At 40.1% G+C, this 20,532-nt stretch overlaps 1 protein-coding gene across 1 annotated transcript; it reads right to left on the bottom strand.

Annotated features, from left to right (window-relative positions):
- Positions 1 to 4,598: 4,598 nt before the first annotated feature.
- Positions 4,599 to 20,532, bottom strand: LOC119734525 (canalicular multispecific organic anion transporter 2-like). Its single transcript, XM_038208059.1, has 5 exons — positions 20,247 to 20,532; positions 11,960 to 12,133; positions 10,268 to 10,396; positions 7,027 to 7,164; positions 4,599 to 4,796 (listed from the first exon to the last, which is right to left on the bottom strand). Exons 1-5 carry the CDS (start codon positions 20,283 to 20,285, stop codon positions 4,629 to 4,631), a joined length of 648 nt encoding a protein of 215 aa, XP_038063987.1. The 5' UTR covers positions 20,286 to 20,532; the 3' UTR covers positions 4,599 to 4,628.

Genomic DNA, 20,532 nt, shown 5'->3' with positions numbered 1-20,532 from the left:
CCAGTGAGAAAAGACAACTTTTAGATTTTTAACAAAATGCCCCAAAACTTCAACGTTTTCTATAGCCGGCATCATCGAAAAAAGTCAGTTTTTCACCCAAAAATCCAACATCTCCAAAATTGCTCAAAAGTTCACATGAGGTGCCTAGAGGCCAGAATTGAATTCCCTGAAGAGTTCAACTCATTACATTCAGTATCCAGTGAGAAAAGACAACTTTTAGATTTTTTACAAAATGCCCCAAAACTTCAACGTTTTCCATAGCCGGCATCATCGAAAAAGTCAGTTTTTCACCCAAAAATCCAACATCCCCAAAATTGCTCAAAAGTTCACACCAGGTGCCTAGAGGCCAGAATTGAATTCCCTGAAGAGTTCAACTCATTACATTCAGTATCCAGTGACAAAAGACAACTTTTAGATTTTTTACAAAATGCCCCAAAACTTCAACGTTTTCCATAGCCGGCATCATCGAAAAAGTCAGTTTTTCACCCAAAAATCCAACATCTCCAAAATTGCTCAAAAGTTCACACGAGGTGCCTAGAGGCCAGAATTGAATTCCCTGAAGAGTTCAACTCATTACATTCAGTATCCAGGGAGAAAAGACAACGTTTAGAATTTTTATAAAATGCACCCAAAACTTCAACGTTTTCCATAGCCGGCATCATCGAAAAAGTCAGTTTTTCACCCAAAAAACCAACATCACCAAAATTGCTCAAAAGTTCACACGAGGTGCCTAGAGGCCAGAATTGAATTCCCTGAAGAGTTCAACTCATTACGTTCAGTATCCAGTGAGAAAAGACAACTTTTAGATTTTTAACAAAATGCCCCAAAACTTCAACGTTTTCCATAGCCGGCATCATCGAAAAAGTCAGTTTTTCACCCAAAAATCCAACATCACCAAAATTGCTCAAAAGTTCACACGAGGTGCCTAGAGGCCAGAATTGAATTCCCTGAAGAGTTCAACTCATTACGTTCAGTATCCAGTGAGAAAAGACAACTTTTAGATTTTTAACAAAATGCCCCAAAACTTCAACGTTTTCTATAGCCGGCATCATCGAAAAAGTCAGTTTTTCACCCAAAAATCCAACATCTCCAAAATTGCTCAAAAGTTCACATGAGGTGCCTAGAGGCCAGAATTGAATTCCCTGAAGAGTTCAACTCATTACATTCAGTATCCAGTGAGAAAAGACAACTTTTAGATTTTTTACAAAATGCCCCAAAACTTCAACGTTTTCTATAGCCGGCATCATCGAAAAAGTCAGTTTTTCACCCAAAAATCCAACATCCCCAAAATTGCTCAAAAGTTCACACGAGGTGCATAGAGGCCAGAATTGAATTCCCTGAAGAGTTCAACTCATTACATTCAGTATCCAGTGAGAAAAGACAACTTTTAGAATTTTTATAAAACACCCCCAAAACTTCAACGTTTTCCACAGCCGGCATCATCGAAAAAGTCAGTTTTTCACCCAAAAATCCAACATCACCAAAATTGCTCAAAAGTTCACACGAGGTGCCTAGAGGCCAGAATTGAATTCCCTGAAGAGTTCAACTCATTACGTTCAGTATCCAGTGAGAAAAGACAACTTTTAGATTTTGAACAAAATGCCCCAAAACTTCAACGTTTTCCATAGCCGGCATCATCGAAAAAGTCAGTTTTTCACCCAAAAATCCAACATCTCCAAAATTGCTCAAAAGTTCACACGAGGTGCCTAGAGGCCAGAATTGAATTCCCTGAAGAGTTCAACTCATTACATTCAGTATCCAGGGAGAAAAGAAAACTTTTAGATTTTTTACAAAATGCCCCAAAACTTCAACGTTTTCCATAGCCGGCATCATCGAAAAAGTCAGTTTTTCACCCAAAAATCCAACATCCCCAAAATTGCTCAAAAGTTCACACCAGGTGCCTAGAGGCCAGAATTGAATTCCCTGAAGAGTTCAACTCATTACATTCAGTATCCAGTGAGAAAAGACAACTTTTAGATTTTTTACAAAATGCCCCAAAACTTCAACGTTTTCCATAGCCGGCATCATCGAAAAAGTCAGTTTTTCACCCAAAAATCCAACATCATCAAAATTGCTCAAAAGTTCACACGAGGTGCCTAGAGGCCAGAATTGAATTCCCTGAAGAGTTCAACTCATTACATTCAGTATCCAGGGAGAAAAGAAAACTTTTAGATTTTTAACAAAATGCCCCAAAACATCATCGTTTTCCATAGCCGGCATCATCGAAAAAGTCAGTTTTTCACACAAAAATCCAACATCTCCAAAATTGCTCAAAAGTTCACACGAGGTGCCTAGAGGCCAGAATTGAATTCCCTGAAGAGTTCAACTCATTACATTCAGTATCCAGGGAGAAAAGAAAACTTTTAGATTTTTTTACAAAATGCCCCAAAACTTCAACGTTTTCCATAGCCGGCATCATCGAAAAAGTCAGTTTTTCACCCAAAAATCCAACATCTCCAAAATTGCTCAAAAGTTCACACGAGGTGCCTAGAGGCCAGAATTGAATTCCCTGAAGAGTTCAACTCATTACATTCAGTATCCAGGGAGAAAAGACAACTTTTAGAATTTTTATAAAATGCACCCAAAACTTCAACGTTTTCCATAGCCGGCATCATCGAAAAAGTCAGTTTTTCACCCAAAAAACCAACATCACCAAAATTGCTCAAAAGTTCACACGAGGTGCCTAGAGGCCAGAATTGAATTCCCTGAAGAGTTCAACTCATTACGTTCAGTATCCAGTGAGAAAAGACAACTTTTAGATTTTTAACAAAATGCCCCAAAACTTCAACGTTTTCCATAGCCGGCATCATCGAAAAAGTCAGTTTTTCACCCAAAAATCCAACATCTCCAAAATTGCTCAAAAGTTCACACCAGGTGCCTAGAGGCCAGAACTGAATTCCCTGAAGAGTTCAACTCATTACATTCAGTATCCAGTGAGAAAAGACAACTTTTAGATTTTTTACAAAATGCCCCAAAACTTCAACGTTTTCCATAGCCGGCATCATCGAAAAAGTCAGTTTTTCACCCAAAAATCCAACATCTCCAAAATTGCTCAAAAGTTCACACGAGGTGCCTAGAGGCCAGAATTGAATTCCCTGAAGAGTTCAACTCATTACATTCAGTATCCAGTGAGAAAAGACAACTTTTAGATTTTTTACAAAATGCCCCAAAACTTCAACGTTTTCCATAGCCGGCATCATCGAAAAAGTCAGTTTTTCACCCAAAAATCCAACATCACCAAAATTGCTCAAAAGTTCACACGAGGTGCCTAGAGGCCAGAATTGAATTCCCTGAAGACTTCAACTCATTACATTCAGTATCCAGTGAGAAAAGACAACTTTTAGAATTTTTATAAAATGCACCCAAAACTTCTCAACGTTTTCCATAGCCGGCATCATCGAAAAAGTCAGTTTTTCACCCAAAAAACCAACATCACCAAATTGCTCAAAAGTTCACACGAGGTGCCTAGAGGCCAGAATTGAATTCCCTGAAGAGTTCAACTCATTACGTTCAGTATCCAGTGAGAAAAGACAACTTTTAGATTTTTAACAAAATGCCCCAAAACTTCAACGTTTTCCATAGCCGGCATCATCGAAAAAGTCAGTTTTTTCACCCAAAAATCCAACATCCCCAAAATTGCTCAAAAGTTCACACGAGGTGCCTAGAGGCCAGAATTGAATTCCCTGAAGAGTTCAACTCATTACATTCAGTATCCAGGGAGAAAAGAAAACTTTTAGATTTTTTACAAAATGCCCCAAAACTTCAACGTTTTCCATAGCCGGCATCATCGAAAAAGTCAGTTTTTCACCCAAAATTCCAAAATCCCCAAAATTGCTCAAAAGTTCACATCAGGTGCCTAGAGGCCAGAATTGAATTCCCTGAAGAGTTCAACTCATTACATTCAGTATCCAGTGAGAAAAGACAACTTTTAGATTTTTTACAAAATGCCCCAAAACTTCAACGTTTTCCATAGCCGGCATCATCAAAAAAGTCAGTTTTTCACCCAAAAATCCAACATCACCAAAATTGCTCAAAAGTTCACACGAGGTGCCTAGAGGCCAGAATTGAATTCCCTGAAGAGTTCAACTCATTACATGCAGTATCCAGTGAGAAAAGACAACTTTTAGATTTTTTACAAAATGCCCCAAAACTTCAACGTTTTCCATAGCTGGCATCATCGAAAAAGTCAGTTTTTCACCCAAAAATCCAACTTCACTAAAATTGCTCAAAAGTTCACACGAGGTGCCAAGAGCCCAGAATTGAATTCTTTGAAGAGTTCAACTCATTACATTCAGTATCCAGTGAGAAAAGAAAACTTTTAGATTTTTTACAAAATGCCCCAAAACTTCAACGTTTTCCATAGCCGGCATCATCGAAAAAGTCAGTTTTCACCCAAAAATCCAACATCACCAAAATTGCTCAAAAGTTCACACGAGGTGCCAAGAGCCCAGAATTGAATTCTTTGAAGAGTTCAACTCATTACATTCAGTATCCAGTGAGAAAAGAAAACATTTCGACTTTTTACAAAATGCCCCCAAAACTGACCAGGATCGAGGATACAAGTTTACTTGAAGATAAATTCTGGTATACCCCGCAAACTCAAAGCCATCCAATATTATATAATAATACTATCCATCGTCATGGAAAGCTAGGAAAAGAATAGTGGTGCTTACCCTATCCGATCTGACAGGGGAATACAGAGGCAGGTCGTCTGCTATAGATGAACACACGAGCTGGGCTAGGACCAGGGCATAGAAGACGAAGAAAGTGACTACACGGAACATATCCTGATCTGTCTGAAAGAAGAAAATTGGAGCAGTGATTTCCAACAATTGTGGAACTTGATGAATGCGAACCGATACATTTTGGGAGAAATCTAAGATACGTTGTTGGAAGTAATTGTTTCTAATGAGGTGTGGCTCACAAAAAGAACTAGTGGTGTTTGAGATTTAAGTTGATATGCTCTGACCATCATCAGACAAGTTAGCAGACACACCGAAAAGATTGAGTCAACATCACTGATTTTTCAAACAACAAACTTCTCTTTTACAGCCTTTTAGGGCTATTAACATACTACAGTGTGATGTGGCGAACTAGTACACATCTTCTCACAAGTTGTGCCGTAAAAAAAAAAATACTACAGGGTGAGTTAAAAAGTGCGGAGCCCAAACTCCAAAAAATACATTTCATATTTAGAAAAATGTAGCACCAAAAATAATAATGAGTGGAAAACCAATTCTATAAACTACTTTTAGATGAAAAGTGCTCAATCTGTTCAAATAATATCACCATTTAAATGCAATGACCATCAAAACCTGTTTCGTCAAAAAAAATATTATTGTGTGTTCTGACTGTTTGGAACAACAAAGAAAATGACACAGAATACTTGTTTCAACAAATGTTAAAGAGGTTGTGGAATGCTCGAAGACATTTCCGTCATTTTTCGGGTATATGTAGCCTAAGGTGTGATAAAATAAAAACGACTATTGTTTCTGTCATGAAATGAGTACAAAAGGTACTTTTGAGAGCTGTTTTTCAAGTCCTGTCATGCCTGTTTCGACCCGAACGTGCAATTTGTGTAAAAGTCGTCGTTGCGGGCAGCAAACAAAACACAGAAAAATTGTGACGTAATAAACAGGACTCCCGATGTAGAGTAGCATAAACGAGTCCTGTTTATTACGTCACGATTTACTGTGTTTTGTTTGCTGCCCGCAACGACGACTTTTACACAAATTGCACGTTCGGGTCGAAACAGGACCTGAAAAATAGCTCTCAAAAGTACCCTTTGTACTCATTTCATGACAGAAACAATAGTCGTTTTTATTTCATCACACCTTAGGCTACATATACCCGAAAAATGACGGAAATGTCTTCGAGCATTCCACAACCTCTTTAACAACTGTAGTACACAATATCTTTTTTAACAACCCTGCTCAGGCAAAGAGTATGATTTATAAAATCCACCTTTTTTTTTAAAAGACGGGCCTTCAAAAGGACTTTTGTTGAATATTTTTAACTTTTAAACTGAGGTCTTATCTCTGGTGATGTTTGAAGACAATTGTGATAACGATTCTTGAAATCACATTTTTGGACGAAAGAGGTTTTAAGGTCATTGTGTTCTGCTTTTTTTTTATTCACCCTGTATTTTATGTAAAGTTTGACTAAGGCGTTAAAGTCTTGTATCATAGTCTTCAATGCAAAATTTACAGTTCTTGAACTGTTGTAGCTAGAACACATCCAATTCTGACAAAACTAGGAACTGGAATGAACTTCTTGCATTGAAAGAAGATCGCGCTTTGCAACCACAAGTTAAGAGCTGCCTGTGCGGGACACTAGTTTGCACAAGTAGGGGGCAAAGTTATGCATGGTTTAATTTGTTCAGAATGTACGCAAAAGCCATATCGTGTTTGTGTGAGTGCTGGGCGTATGGTGACAAAAGTTCAGGGTCTCGACCCCCTTTAGTCTCTCTTTGTATCCGTACGGGGGTTAGGGATGTGCTGAATATACTGAATATTCAGTTGTCAACCGAATATCCGAATGGCCTTCTTTCTTTTTTCAATTGAAATATTTGAAAATTGTGAGCGGTCTGGAGTGCATGAAAAAAAAAACACTGTGTGGTTTTACTGTCAAATGCCACACTTTTGTTGCAAGCCACTATCGCGCATGATTTGAGACCTTCAATGATATAATACATGTTAGCTCAAATTTCTTCTTCAAAATCAGTCAAATTTCAGCCTCTGCTACCTGTTCTTTACATTATTTTAACAAATTCTTTGTCAATTATCGAAAAGCGCAGGTGCGCGCGCGCGCAAATCCCGATCGGCGTTCAGTTTAGGCTAGTGCGTGTTTAACTTGATCACTGCATTTCGAAATTGAATGCATGTATTCGAATATTAGTCCAAGTTGGACTAATTGAACATTAAATTATCAGAACATGCACAGCCTTAGAGGTGGCACTTAGGCACGGACTCCACTGCCAAGACCTCTGTCATCAGCATGTCATCTCTCATGGCAAACTGTAGTTACCTCCTCGGAGACAAGAATGATTTTGGAGTTGAACTCTGGGACGAAGCAGACTGCCAGCAACAGCCAGAAGCAGAAGAGGATTCCAGAGGTGTGCCTGCCCCGGATCCGCTCGGTGTGGATGATGAAGAACACCAGCATCTGATGCAATTAAAAGACAAATTCCATTAACCCAAACCACCCCAAATGTATTTTCTCACGGGGTGGAGAATACAATAGAAAGGAATGTGGTGTTTGCATGTACCGGGATGTGCGGTCAAGCATGCATAAGGCATTGTAGAAGACGTGTGGAAGACCACTTACCGATTTGACGCACAAGCTTTCGGACGTGCCAAAAATTTACACAGCTTTGCAGCCATTTTCAATTGACACTTAAGTGGTGTGGTGATCTGTGAGATATGATATTAAATTGGTACAACTGTGTCTGGTTTTTAGGATTTGCATAGAAGCAAAGTTTGCAAAAAATTTTAATGTTTCTAAAATTTTTCGCCCTTTTCAGTAGCCATTACAGGTGTCTTTACACGGCGCTATAAATACACAAGTAAGTATACCGTGACGAGATATCCACGAACTCGTCTTCTCTTCACATCGAGCAGTATTGGCACTCCAGGCTTGTCCTCAAGATCAGTGCTCCCCCAATATAGGTCTGTATTATTAACATGTTTTCTGTTGCAGGTGTGTTCTACAGTAGGGAGGCGCATGAGAATATATTTTATTCACGGTCGAGGAACGAGTTAGGAAATAACTCCATCACAATCCATCCCCCCATTTTGTTGGATTTTGGGGGACTTGGTCCAGAAGGCCTGGCGTGACTAAATATTGATGGAGTATGATGGACTTGGGCCTAATGGCCTGAAGCAGTGCTAGGGGTATCCGATTGATTTTGCCTAGCTTCCTGTACTGCTGTTGTGATAAAAGCCACGTTTAGCAAGTCCATGAATGTCAACCAGTGCGTCAGTGGTGGATTCCATTATGTGATGTACAGTTTTGTATTGGACGCACAGTGATTGATGGATCTTGACGGAATTGGTCCAGTTCCTAGTAAAAGACGCTAGGGAGTTAGGGTTTAACATAAGCGTCTTCTGTTGACTGTGACAAGAATGCTGCAGGCAAAAATCGATATGTTATGCAAGTTACATGTACATGATTGGGAGAGTGCATTTGGCATTTGTTCATATTTCATACTGAAATCAACAAAGCACTTCGGATATCTCCACACAAACAAATTAGGAACACGATCATTCCCATTTTGAGCAAACATCTCTCTGTTGTTAAACTTAACAGAAACACTGCCTCATTGCTTTGTACAAATTTTGGAAAAGATCAATGCCTTCCATAAGAACGATGCTTGATCGCATCACATATTCGTTAGTAACCTTGTTTTCACATCAGTAATGCTGAGATTGTGCTCTTTTCATCACAGTCAAAACAAAATTGACCAGGGTCGACAAACGACTCATTAGCTTGATCGCATCACATATTCGTTAGTAACCTTGTCTGAAAAAATGAAGTTGATCTCATTTACCGTTTGTGAACCTTTTTTAGTGCGGTACCCGATTTACGTTTTTGTCCATGAGGCATCAGAATTTTGTATAAGAGCGGAAACGGTACAACAAGACATGATAGACAACACAGATTTAAAACTGACTGAATCTTAGCTCAAGCCTTATTTTTCTGTTTCCCGTCTTTCTGTTTATAAATGCAAAGCTTCTCTCGGATATGCTATAGTCACTGTATCTTCTATTTTTCACACAATTGCAGCTCTGCCTTCTTACCACCAACCCTGCAAGGCAATGCATGTCTCAGCTCTAGACCTCATGGAAAGAACGGCTCTAATGCAATTTGTTGACGCCTCGTGGACAAAAACGTAAATCGAGTACCGCAGTAAAAAGATTCACAAAAGACAAAAAGTGAATGCAATCAACTGCTTTTTTTTTTAAAAACACGGCTACTTAAACGGATATGTCGTTCTTACAAAATTTAAAAAGTCCAAAAATTCAACTTGGTTTTGAAAAAAAGAAGGCTCCCTCGCATCTTTGCAGTTTTTTGGACCCACCCTGTATGTGAATACATTTTTTTTTAAATGATGCATTTTTTGCATACCATCAGGAACAGATACCCATAGTGGTTGAAACCCTCCTATGGAAACATGTATTCGGAGCCATGCTGTTACTTGGGTCAATATTGGTCAAGTGATCCATTGGTTTGTTAAAAGTATGCCAGGGGAAGTTGAAGGAAACTTTGACTGTTTGAGACCTTTTAAACAGCAGGAGGGTTTAAAAATGATATTGACGCTTTTTTCCCCAGCCTTACGTTCCAGAGATATGCACTCGTAAACAAATTGTATTTGGAGCAACACAAATTGACCCAAAAATAGATCTTCGGTTTCAGACACTTTGGTTTTGTAAGCAAGATTTGAAAGTCTGCATGGCGGTAGTGGAAACTAGTGATCGGGTTTGTGGTAACAGCATGTGGAAGAATCTCTTTTTGAGGAGATGTCTGGTTCTCCTGAAAAGAACCGGTTGGTTGTACACTCGACGTTCCGATCAGGAGAAATCCTGAAGACGATCAGAGGATACTGGTTCTTCTCCCGAAGACAATCGATCGGAACGTCGAGTGTCACAACCAAACCGGTTCTTTCCAGAATCACACATCTTCTCAAAATAGGTTCTTCCACATGGTGTTAGGCCAAAAAAACAAAAAAAAAACAAGTTTAGCATCCTGCCTCTTTGAAAAGAAGGAAGGAGGAGGCCGTTTTTTTTTTTTCCAAAATGGCCGCCAGACCCATTTTCCAAAACGACCAGCTGGGCTATATTTCAAGATGGCCGCCAGCTTTTTTTTTGCACTTGGACTCAGGAAATGACATACCACTGCTTTATATGGGCTAGATGCAACAGACAAAGAGGCCAAAATGATGACACTGTTTCAAATTTATCTATTTTTCGGGGTTTTTTTTCCAATTAAAAAAAAAGAAAAAGAAGGCCGCCTCCAAAAAGAAAGCAGGCGCAGACGATTAACATGTTTTTTTTTTTATTTGACCTTACCGCAAACTCTCACTAACTTTCTGTACTAATGTTTCATGAACCTACTCTGGAGTCGTTCCCAACAACTCTTAACACCGGAATTTTTCACACCAGGTAGTTCCTAACTGACTAATACACCAAAGTTATATCTAATATTTAGAATAAGTTGTTTAGCACGACTCTTGAACGTCAGTCAGTGAAACGGGTCGAATTATACTTGCCATGGTCAATGTAATAACTGCTGGTGTTACAAGATATACTGGTGCGGTCCCCTCGGGTGAGCTGAATATCTGAACCACTGTGAAACAGACTTCAACCAGGGGGACAATAATCGAAAGAACAGTCAAGAGCTGGAAAGACAACGAAAACAACAGTTAACAAAATCAAAGGCATTCCTTGACATGCAAGTGTTTAACCCAAAAGCACTTTAATCACATTGTACTACACTGTATTAAATTTTACTCCTTGGAGTGCTGGGACAGTTTGGGCGGTGTTAAGAGTAACAAGCAGGGCACTTTCAGGCTGTATAGCCCTTTTCACACTAGAGCCTCTCAACCCAGGTTGAACTCAACCCTGGGCGAACCCAGTGCCGCCCCAGGTTGATTTTTTTTTTATTTTTCAACCCCGCGTTCAACCTCGCATCGTTTCACACTTGTTTCATGCAAATCAAGCTTATCATGCTTACTTACTACTGTTTTGAACCCTGGCAAGAATTTCAACCCGGGTTGAAAATCTCAACCCCGTTCTGGAGCAGGGTTGAGTTCAACCCTAGGCAAAATCAATCTCGGGGTTGACGCAGGGTTGACGCAGGGTTGAAATTCTTCAAGTGTGAAACGATGCATGTTTTCAACCCTGCGTCAGCCCTACGACAACACCGAGATTTGACTAGTGTGAAAAGGGCTATAGGGGACCATCTAGCTTTATATCATCAGGACTGATGATGTTGTGTTTCTGGCAGAAGTTGCTATGTGTGGGATAAAAATGTCAGGCCTTCCAACTTCAGCAATTAATGCATTATATCCACTTAGCCATTTGCGAGTTAAATTTGAATAAAATCTGCAACGCTGACTTAATCCAATGCTTTGCACGTTTTAACTTTGCATTCTCCCGACCAAAGGGACTGTTACTATATCACGTGATTCAGGGCAAGCCTTATGCTAGCTACCCCCAGCTCCGGCATGGTCTGGTGTCTTGGTGCCATTCTCACCCATTGTGAACAATGTATTGGTGCTGAGCATTTCTTACGTAACTATGCAAGAGCTTGCCCCGAATCATGTGATTAGCAACAGTGGCTTTGGTCTGGAGAATTCACAGTTAAAATGTGCCAAGCATTCTGAGCCAGTCAGTGTACCAGATGTTTTTCAAATGTAAATCCCGCAGGGTACAGGTTACTCGCAAATGGCTAAATTAGGCAAGCATACTAACTTGGTCCTCAACAACCAATCAATCAGAATTCCCAATGGGGCATGCATGTACCAATTTGGTCCTTTGCAACCAATCAAATCAGAATTTCCAATTGGGTATGCATACCAATTTGGTCCTCAACAACCAATCACATCAGAATTCCTAATGGGGCATGCATGCATGTACCAATTTGGTCCTTTGCAACCAATCAAATCAGAATTTCCAATTGGGTATGCATACCAATTTGGTCCTTTGCAACCAATCAATCAGAATTCCCAATTGGGCACGCATAACAATTTGGTCCTGTGCAACCGATCGCAACAGAATTCCCAATTGGGCATGCATACCATTTTGGTCCTGTGCCACCAATCGCAACAGAATTCCCAATTGGGCACGCATAACAATTTGGTCCTGTGTCACCAATCGCAACAGAATTCCCAATTGGGTATGCATACCAATTTGGTCCTCAACAACCAATCACATCGGAATTCCCAATTGGGCATGCATACCATTTTGGTCCTGTGCAAGCAGGAGACCCGGATGCAACCTCGGTCGTGCCTCTGCATGTAGCACAAGTAGAACGGCGCCAGGGCCCAGAGGAAGACGAGAGGCAGCCATGATAGGACCGTCTCCTCAAAGCAAGGTGACAGATCAGGACGGGTGGAGTTCAGCAGAGATGGCTCCTGTCAGAAATGAAGACAAGAAATCTGATATAAAAGGCAGTGGACAACTGTTGCCAAAAAAAAAAAACACCAACCCAAAGCGAAATTATCGAAATAGACTTTTGTACAAAAAAAAGTTTGTATTATGAAATATTCATAAATACCTAAGACAGTTTGAAACCATTCCAATTGGTCGAGAACCCATCACGTGGCCGGTTTTAAACGATTCATAAAGACTGGCTGGTCTTAAACACTTTTCCAGTGTCACAAACTTGGACTCCAATGAAATCCAGTGCCAGTACTGTTTTATCAGCTGAACGTTCACAATCCTCTCGTAGGCATGCCCAATACTATTAGTGAGTCTGTGTTTCATAGTCCTAAATTCACACAACACCGGCACAGCTGCGTTCTGCGCCACATGTGCGCCAATCTCCACATAAGGAGTTGTTTATAACTATATATGTTGTTTTATATACCATAGCACAGCTAGAGGGGTTTTTGAAAAACATGAAGTACGATTGTTGAACAAAATCGTTTGAAATTTATAATTTTTGACTCATTTTGACTTTTTTACTGAAAAGGTATGAATGGGAATACATTTGTGCTTAGTCTTCAACGAGGGTCATTATCAGCATCCAGACTCCAACTGGTCTTAAATATAGTGTTTAAAACCAGCCAAGCACACATTTATTTCCCCTACTCAAGTTGGTTTTAAGTTTATGACATTATCTATCAATCTGCAAAACTTCCTGATATGCTGCCATTTTCAAGAAATAAGAAATGTTGTATCATTTGTGACCATTTACATTATGGTTTTTGTAAATGGTCACGAGAGAGCGACCGACCGAGCAAGCAGCCGAGCGAGCAACCAACGGACCGGACGTCCATTAATTGAAATTTCTTTTTAAAAAGGTGAGGGTTGGTTGGGCAACAGGTCAATTAATGAACACATCCGTTCAGTAGTACATTCATTATTCATGTCTTCAAAAACAAATTAGGTTTGTTTAGGCCACACAAAAAAAGTCTCCGGTTTCCGGTATGGAGCTTGCCCCAAAAGTGGTGCGGCGACGCGGCTTTTTTTTTTTTTTTACCTGTTTTTTTTTTTTGTGGCTTCAAATGTCGGCTGATGACTGCAAATGGTGCCCGACTAAACTTAGTGCAAATATATGGGTGTCTAGAGAGGCCACATAAATCTTATTCTCAATCATAACCCCATCTAAAAACACGTTAAAATTGTGCAGCAGCAGAATTCCAGTCAAGCCAGTGAGTTTGGCGGTTTTGAAACATCATCTTGTATTGAAAAAAAAAACTTTTTCATTTTGCCGACGCGCATGGCTACGGCGACGCGCGCGCATACCAGAAACCGGAGACTTTTTTTTTTTGGCCTTATCATCTGATGAGAATAAACTTAATGGAATATGCAGGCGGTAATTAATTGAATAACTTGGACATGTTGATCATGGAGAGATGTTTTCCTACTCCTAATGCTTGGACTGGGTTGCAAATTGTCTGTTGTACTCCAGTTGTAAATAGTAGGTTGTTATCCCCATCAATGTATTTCAAGTAACTGGACTTCCTCCATATTAAGAACCATCAATGCATGCTGGATTTCCTGACAACTTTTCTTTTCTGAATTTGAAATCTGCATGCTCTTTTACTTTCCCCCAGGAAAAGTAGCTTGCAGGCGATCAGTCAGTCAGGGAGTCGGGGAGTCAGTCACTCAGGTACGGCTGGCAAAAAATGGGGCTATCCTTGTGGCCCGTTGTGGGTACACCCATATAGGCCAAAAATCCGTCAACCAAACTCAAGAATAAAAGTATAAATACATTCAAATTATTCTACATATAAGAGAGTTTAGAGAGCCATGGAATTGGGGGATTGAAGACATGGCACTAAACCTCTAGGTCTGGACTTGGGGCTTCCAATTCTGAGCATTTTGGATGCGATTGGGTCCGAAAGTGGCGCTATTTAGCCATGTCGTGGAGGGATCCTTTTTCAAAATGGTTACTTTTCCAGCTTGGGAAATATTCGTTTTAGGGGTGGTCTACTTTTGGTGAGAATATCTCAAAAACCCAACAAAAATTGAACGGAAAATGAAAGAGACATGGTGATCATAATGTTCTGTGTAGCCTGCTCTCCTGTGAGAGTTTTGAATATTTATGAAATAATTTTGAAGTATGGGGATTTATCACTGGTCTCTAACTCTCTGGAAGTCATTTGCTTGGCTGCTTGGCTGTAATATTCCTCTAAGGTTCTATGTTATAAACATAGTCGGACACAGAGTCTGGAATTTGTATCCTTGTGGAGTCATTTCTTTGTTCTCGTGTAAAGTTTTTCGAGTTTGAAAGTGTACTTTCAAACTGCTCTTTTTTTAACCAGAATTAATTTCCTGGGCTGAAATTCGGGCTTAATATCCCTTACATAAAATACTCCAATTTGCGATCAACACACCTTGGAAATTCCTACTTTTTGAGTAAATTCCATATCGATTTTCGTGATAACCTTGTGGAGATGTATTCACCGATAGAAATTGTCTCGTAAACAATCTTTTGTTCCCTATTGTGCACATGTCTCCAGAGGGCACCCTGTACCAGATCACCCAGTTTACTAAAAAAAAAACATACATGCAGTATGTACACATATCCGGCCTACATGGCTGCAAGTCAGTTAGCGTGTTAGTATTATCAAGCCTTCAGGACTAACATGACTTTGGTACATGTATTTGATTAACCTTCTTTCTCTAAAGGTCATGGGGGAAAAAATAAATAATGGCCAAGAGTTTCCTCCACGCATGAACGCAGAGCCTGTGAAGAGCCTGTTGCCCTGGCTTTGCTAACACCATGGAGGAAGGAATTACCAGCATCTGGCAAAATGCTTTTGTGTTTGTTAGTGTGCACAGCAGTTTAACTACAACTTAAGGTTTTTAAAGTAACACAGTTTCTAGAAAGAAAAACAAAGACAGAGATCTCAGATATCAGAGATAAATAATAATGTCTTTCTGGTAAACCTGACCATGGAGGGGTTCTTATTCCTCCATGACCTGACAGACTGTACAATTTGGGCTACATTGGGTTGGGCATTCAGGCAATGAAAATCTCCCCATACGTGCAATTTTTAGTTTTTGGGTTTCAGGAGCTTCAGCGTTTGCACTCTTGTTTTTTCTTACACAGTGTTCCTAAGACAGGTCTCAAACTGAACCAGAAACGTTTCGTGACAAAACGTACATTTTTTATTTTTTGTTTACCGAGAAATGTTCAAACAACTTCAGGATAATAAAAAAACTGCTTGGTTTTTATTTGTGCCAGGTGTATAGCCATCGATGAAAACTGGTGTGCTAAGGAATATAGGCATTTTCATCGGAACGTACATTTTTGTATTCACTGAGAAATGTTCAAACAAGGATGATATTAAAACTGCTTAGTTTCTATTTGTACCAGGTATATAGCCATCGATGAAAACTGGTGTGCTAAGGAATAGGCATTTTCATCGGAACATTGTCAGTCTCCCCCCCCCCCCCATAACAATCTGTACCAGGGGCACAAAAAGCAGTGTCTGTCATTATTTTAATTTCTCTGAATTTCTTTGTATAGCTTCACCCAGGAGGGCCCCCTGGTTGTGACCACACAGACACAGTGAATTAATCTTCTTGCTTATCTTACAATAACTATAATACACTACAGGGGATTAGAGCCCTTGCTTACTCTACAGGGGATTAAAGAGCTTTGCTCTCCTTTAGATCAGAGCCTCCATTCTCAATAGTAGCACTAGCTCTCTACTGTTGGTTAAGATCTCTATTGTTTATGAAATATTCTCTCAAGTGGGGATTAGAGCCCTTGCTTTCTCTACAGGGGATTAAAGAGCTTCGCTCTCCTTTAGATCAGAGCCTCCATTCTCAATAGTAGTGCTAGCTCTCTACTGTTGGTTGAGATCTCTATTGTTTATAAAATACTCTCTCACATGGGTTTCTGTTTTGTTATTAAGGATTTCCTTATGTGTTAGCTCCTTCACTATACCCTGTGTCCCTTTAATTTGTCCTGGGGTGGACTTTGAGATTGGGCATTGGCCATGCATGTTGTTTGGCGATTTCATGTTGTCCTTGTGTACTGGTCAGTAGATAGGCCTGCACTGAGCACTGTGGCTGAATCTGTAAGGGGAAGAATGTTGCATCCTGATGCCATGGATGCCCCCTTTTTCAATCATAAATTATCTCAATGTAGGTCAGTCATTGCAAAAATGTTGAAAAGACATGAACCTGGGACTGAGGAACATTTCCAATTTTTGTTAGAAAATACTTTGAAAATGAACTCAACTCTCTGTAGATTTTGTACACAAACAAAGAAGTGACGTCTGGATACTACATACATGTACATTCTTTCCCATGTAATTTTCTGTACAGGGTGGTTCAAAATGAAGGAAATCCACTCTTGGCAGCAATTTTCACCTACTTGTTCGCATCGCATTTATTTTGACATTGACCGGACAATCCCAGGCGCGGCATTGTTTTTCACGAACCTCTTTGCCAGACGGGTTCAGGCTGTCATCTGCGGGTAGCACACCCTGATATTTCCGGCCTCACTCACTACGAGCGGGTCGCTGACAGTGACAAATATTTCCGGCCTTGCTCGTTGCGTGTTTATCTGTCATCCGTTCCGAATACCACAAAACCTTTGCATGTGTACACCTCATCCGACGTGACCTAGTTAACTTATTTGAATTGTTTCTTCAGTAGTAGTAAAATATAGCCCTTTAGCCATGCATGGTGAAACAAACTTAGTAAAAGTTGCAAGAAAATTTATATTATGCTAAATTGAATACAAGTCACCAAACTCAGGCTTGTCCATGTACCAGTACTACTACTATTCTATGTAACAAACTTTGCCAACAAAAGATTTGGACCTGGTAGCTTTTATTGAGGCTGTCCGATTATTCATGTCAGTGTTAAGATCATCTACCCAAGGAGCATTTAGGCTTAAGTTCATTGTTGCATAACATTACATAACAATCAACAGTCACTGTTGTATACCTTTCAAATGGGCTTCATTGTTCGCGCCGTCTTTTCAAATGGTAATGTTTAAGCATAGGCCTAATGCATTCTGTGTTGTGAGTATAAATCAGTGGACAAACAGGTTTTGCATATGAAATGTTCTACCTACCATAGCTCAGAGATAAAATATATGCAGTTGCAACAATATTTTTGTCACTTATGCTTAAAGGCCAGAACTTTAATAGCCACTAAGGCAAAAACAAAAAATTCTTCTGCTTCCCATTACATGGCATTCAAAAATAGGGTAGGTAGGCAGGGAATTTTTTGTTTTGGCGATTTTTTTTTGTGTACGATCATATGGAGGCGTCTGCATGTAGTCAAGGGTAAAAGGTAGAAATTGATGGTTTTGGGTGTTTGTTTTTTTCTCATTTTTCCAATAAAAAAAATTAGGGTGGGGGGTGTCAGAATAGGGTAGGTAGGGAAACCGGAAGCAGAACTATTATTTTGGGGGCCTAATCAAAAGTTTAAAAATAATTTCAAAAAATGTATTCCTTTATTTTGACCACCCTTATCTCATTTAGTTCCCCTCCAACTGCTATTTATTGTCATCAATAAATTCTTTGGAATCGTATTTTTGCTCTCTTGTTTCAATACACCTCCATGATACAGCCTACAATTTACAAATGGAGGAAAGCATGTAGTATCCATACGCCACTTCAGCGGTTGTGTACAAAGTCCATGGAGAGTCAAGAAAGCATTTCCTAACAAAATTGGAAAAGGTTTCTCAGTCCCAGATTCATGTCTTTTCAACATGTTTGCAATGACTGACTTTTTTTTGAGATATGAAGAAAGAAGGTGGCGTCAGGCTGCAACATTCTTTCCCAAATGGAGTACAGAGGACAAGTTGCAACCCACTAATAGTAATAGCATAATACGAAGTAGAAAAACATACCTCCATTGTGATGGTCCACGCATGGAGGTAGAATTAGATTCTACCTCCATGGTCCAAGTTATTCAGTTAATATAACCGCCTGCATGCTGAATTTGCTCCCTGAATTTTATTCTCATCAACAACAAGTTAGATGATACTTAATCATTATTATTATTAAAACATAAAAACAAGCCTAAGTTGTCACGTTAAAAAGACATGAATAATGAAAGTAATAAATGGATGTTGCCCAACCAACCTTCGCCTTGGCTTTGTTGTGCGCTTTCTTGCAATTTGCGCAATCTGAAGAATGAGCGCTCATTCTTCAAAACGAGCGCGTATTCTTAAGAATGAGCACGCAATCTGAAGAATGAGCGCTCATTCTTAAGATTGCGTGGGAATATTACTTGCGCAATTTATGAATTTTGCGCAATCTTAACAAACACTGCACGGCATTATTATGTTAAATTAAACATATTAGAGGTTAAAGGGGAAATAATCATATGACGAGAAAAGAAAATGATCTAATGCTTCTGTACCCGTTGAACCACGATAATTTGAATTCAATTAAAGCTAATATTATTGCTTTTTTCTGTCCCCCCATGGGAAGTTTTGTAATAATGGAGGACTGGGAACTAGTCTGGGAAGTGCTTTGTTTAGTCTAGACAAGTTACAAGTCCCTCATCATACATGCACGCATGCTGAGTGCTCATGAGAAACACGTTATACCTTTTTGTTATTCGAATTCTTTCCACCAAACTATGTCTCTTATTATGGCAATCGTGAAGTGTGGGGCCCCTGTTTTGTACTGATCAAATTAGAGTCAAAAATGGTTTTTTATCTCAAAAATCACCTTTGCAATCAAAAGCAGACTTTTCTCAATTCAAATGACACCCTTTTTGCGATTTTGAACAGATTCTTGGGGTAGAAATCACGATTTTCCTGCACGGTTTGTGCCTTGCGATTCAGCGCGCCGTGCGTGCTCACGGTACATCGCGCGGTGATCGCCATCTTTATTTTCGGGGTAGCGTGTTGTCGCCGCGCTGTCATCGTCATTTTACCCCAAAATTTCCCTCAAAAAATCAAAACCCTGCCCTCTATCCATGACAAACCTGTTTATTTAGAATGTCGCCAACTAGTTTGGTAGGTCCAAATATTTTAAAGTGGGATTGCGTTCCCTTATTATAGGAACCGGGCCCTACACTACACGATCACCCTTATTATTTCCCCTAATATGCATAATAATACTTTCATCTCTACTCAACTTTACATTGTTATATCTTTTCCCTAATGAATTTGCATTGCCACAGTATACTTATTTAAGTACGGCCCAAGAATTAATCAGTGAACGAGGGTGCAGCTAGACTTGCCAAGCGCAGCCGGTTCTTGGCATCGAAAAGATCGCTTCTCTTGTTGGGCATTCTTAAGAATGTGTGCTCTATCTGGAAGATTTTTTTTTCGAAGATTGCGCTAGGATGCAGTTGCGCAATCATAAGAATGCACATGCACATTCTTATGTTTGTGCAAGTGGCAAGAAAGCGCACAACAGCTTCACAAAATTTCACTTTCGCCATGATTACATTCTGTATCTGTAGCGTACTGCAAGCAAAACTCCACTATGGGATATACGGTTGCAGGCGCCATTATTGCCGAGTCCCCGCCGTGCCCCTCGTTCCCTGGGCAAATGTGTGGAGTAATTGCAGAATACCCTGCCACTCGGAAATACACCCCTAAATTCTCTGGCTACGAGGCTGGAAGTGGAATCACTGGAAAAGAAACAATTCAAGTCCATTGCCAGCTACGCGGATACTGAGTGGGGGTCTCCTTCAGAACGAAGCAACACAAAATGAATGGGAGTTCTTGAAAAAATTGTACCCTAACTAAGTCCAAACCAACTAGGTACCCTGTTGCCGGCTACGCGGATACGGAGTTGGAGTGCAGTGGAGCATGACGCACATGTAGCGCTGAGAAGGTTTATTGAAGGCAATCAACCGTGACTCCTGTAGCCGGATAAGAGGTGCATAAGATCGAGTGGCGGGGTATTGTGCAATTTTGCACAATGTGCATACCGCATGCGTGTAGCTGTACTGTATAGGCCTGGTCTGTTTATACTTCCGCGGTTTATTGCAACCAAATTGCACGTGATAGCCCACCATAGGCGATTGTGCAGTAGCATACAGATACAGAATTGTATGTATTTATCAATGTTACTATTTACGTACCCACAGTTGCCAACCACCGCAGAAATCATTCCAGTGCATAGTCGACTCCTTTTCCACAGTCAGGCACGAGCGATAGCTTAAGCTAGGAGTGGAACTTGAGAGACAGCTGATGAAGTTCACGTAGACAGAAGTGCCACCTTCCTGCTTCCTCAGTTCTAGTTCCCTTTAAAGCTTCGTTTTTGACAGATCCCACGCGCCGTATGGAGTGCGCCCTCTTTTGATATTCTCGGTGAACGTTCTCCATCGGCGCACGGCGCGGCCAGCGATATTTTTTATTACACAACTA

This window comes from Patiria miniata, unplaced genomic scaffold, assembly GCF_015706575.1.
Source record: "Patiria miniata isolate m_02_andy unplaced genomic scaffold, ASM1570657v1 HiC_scaffold_27, whole genome shotgun sequence".
Taxonomy (NCBI): domain Eukaryota; kingdom Metazoa; phylum Echinodermata; class Asteroidea; order Valvatida; family Asterinidae; genus Patiria; species Patiria miniata.
The sequence above is the reverse complement of the archived record's forward strand: the minus strand, read 5'-3'. Positions and strand labels throughout refer to the sequence as shown.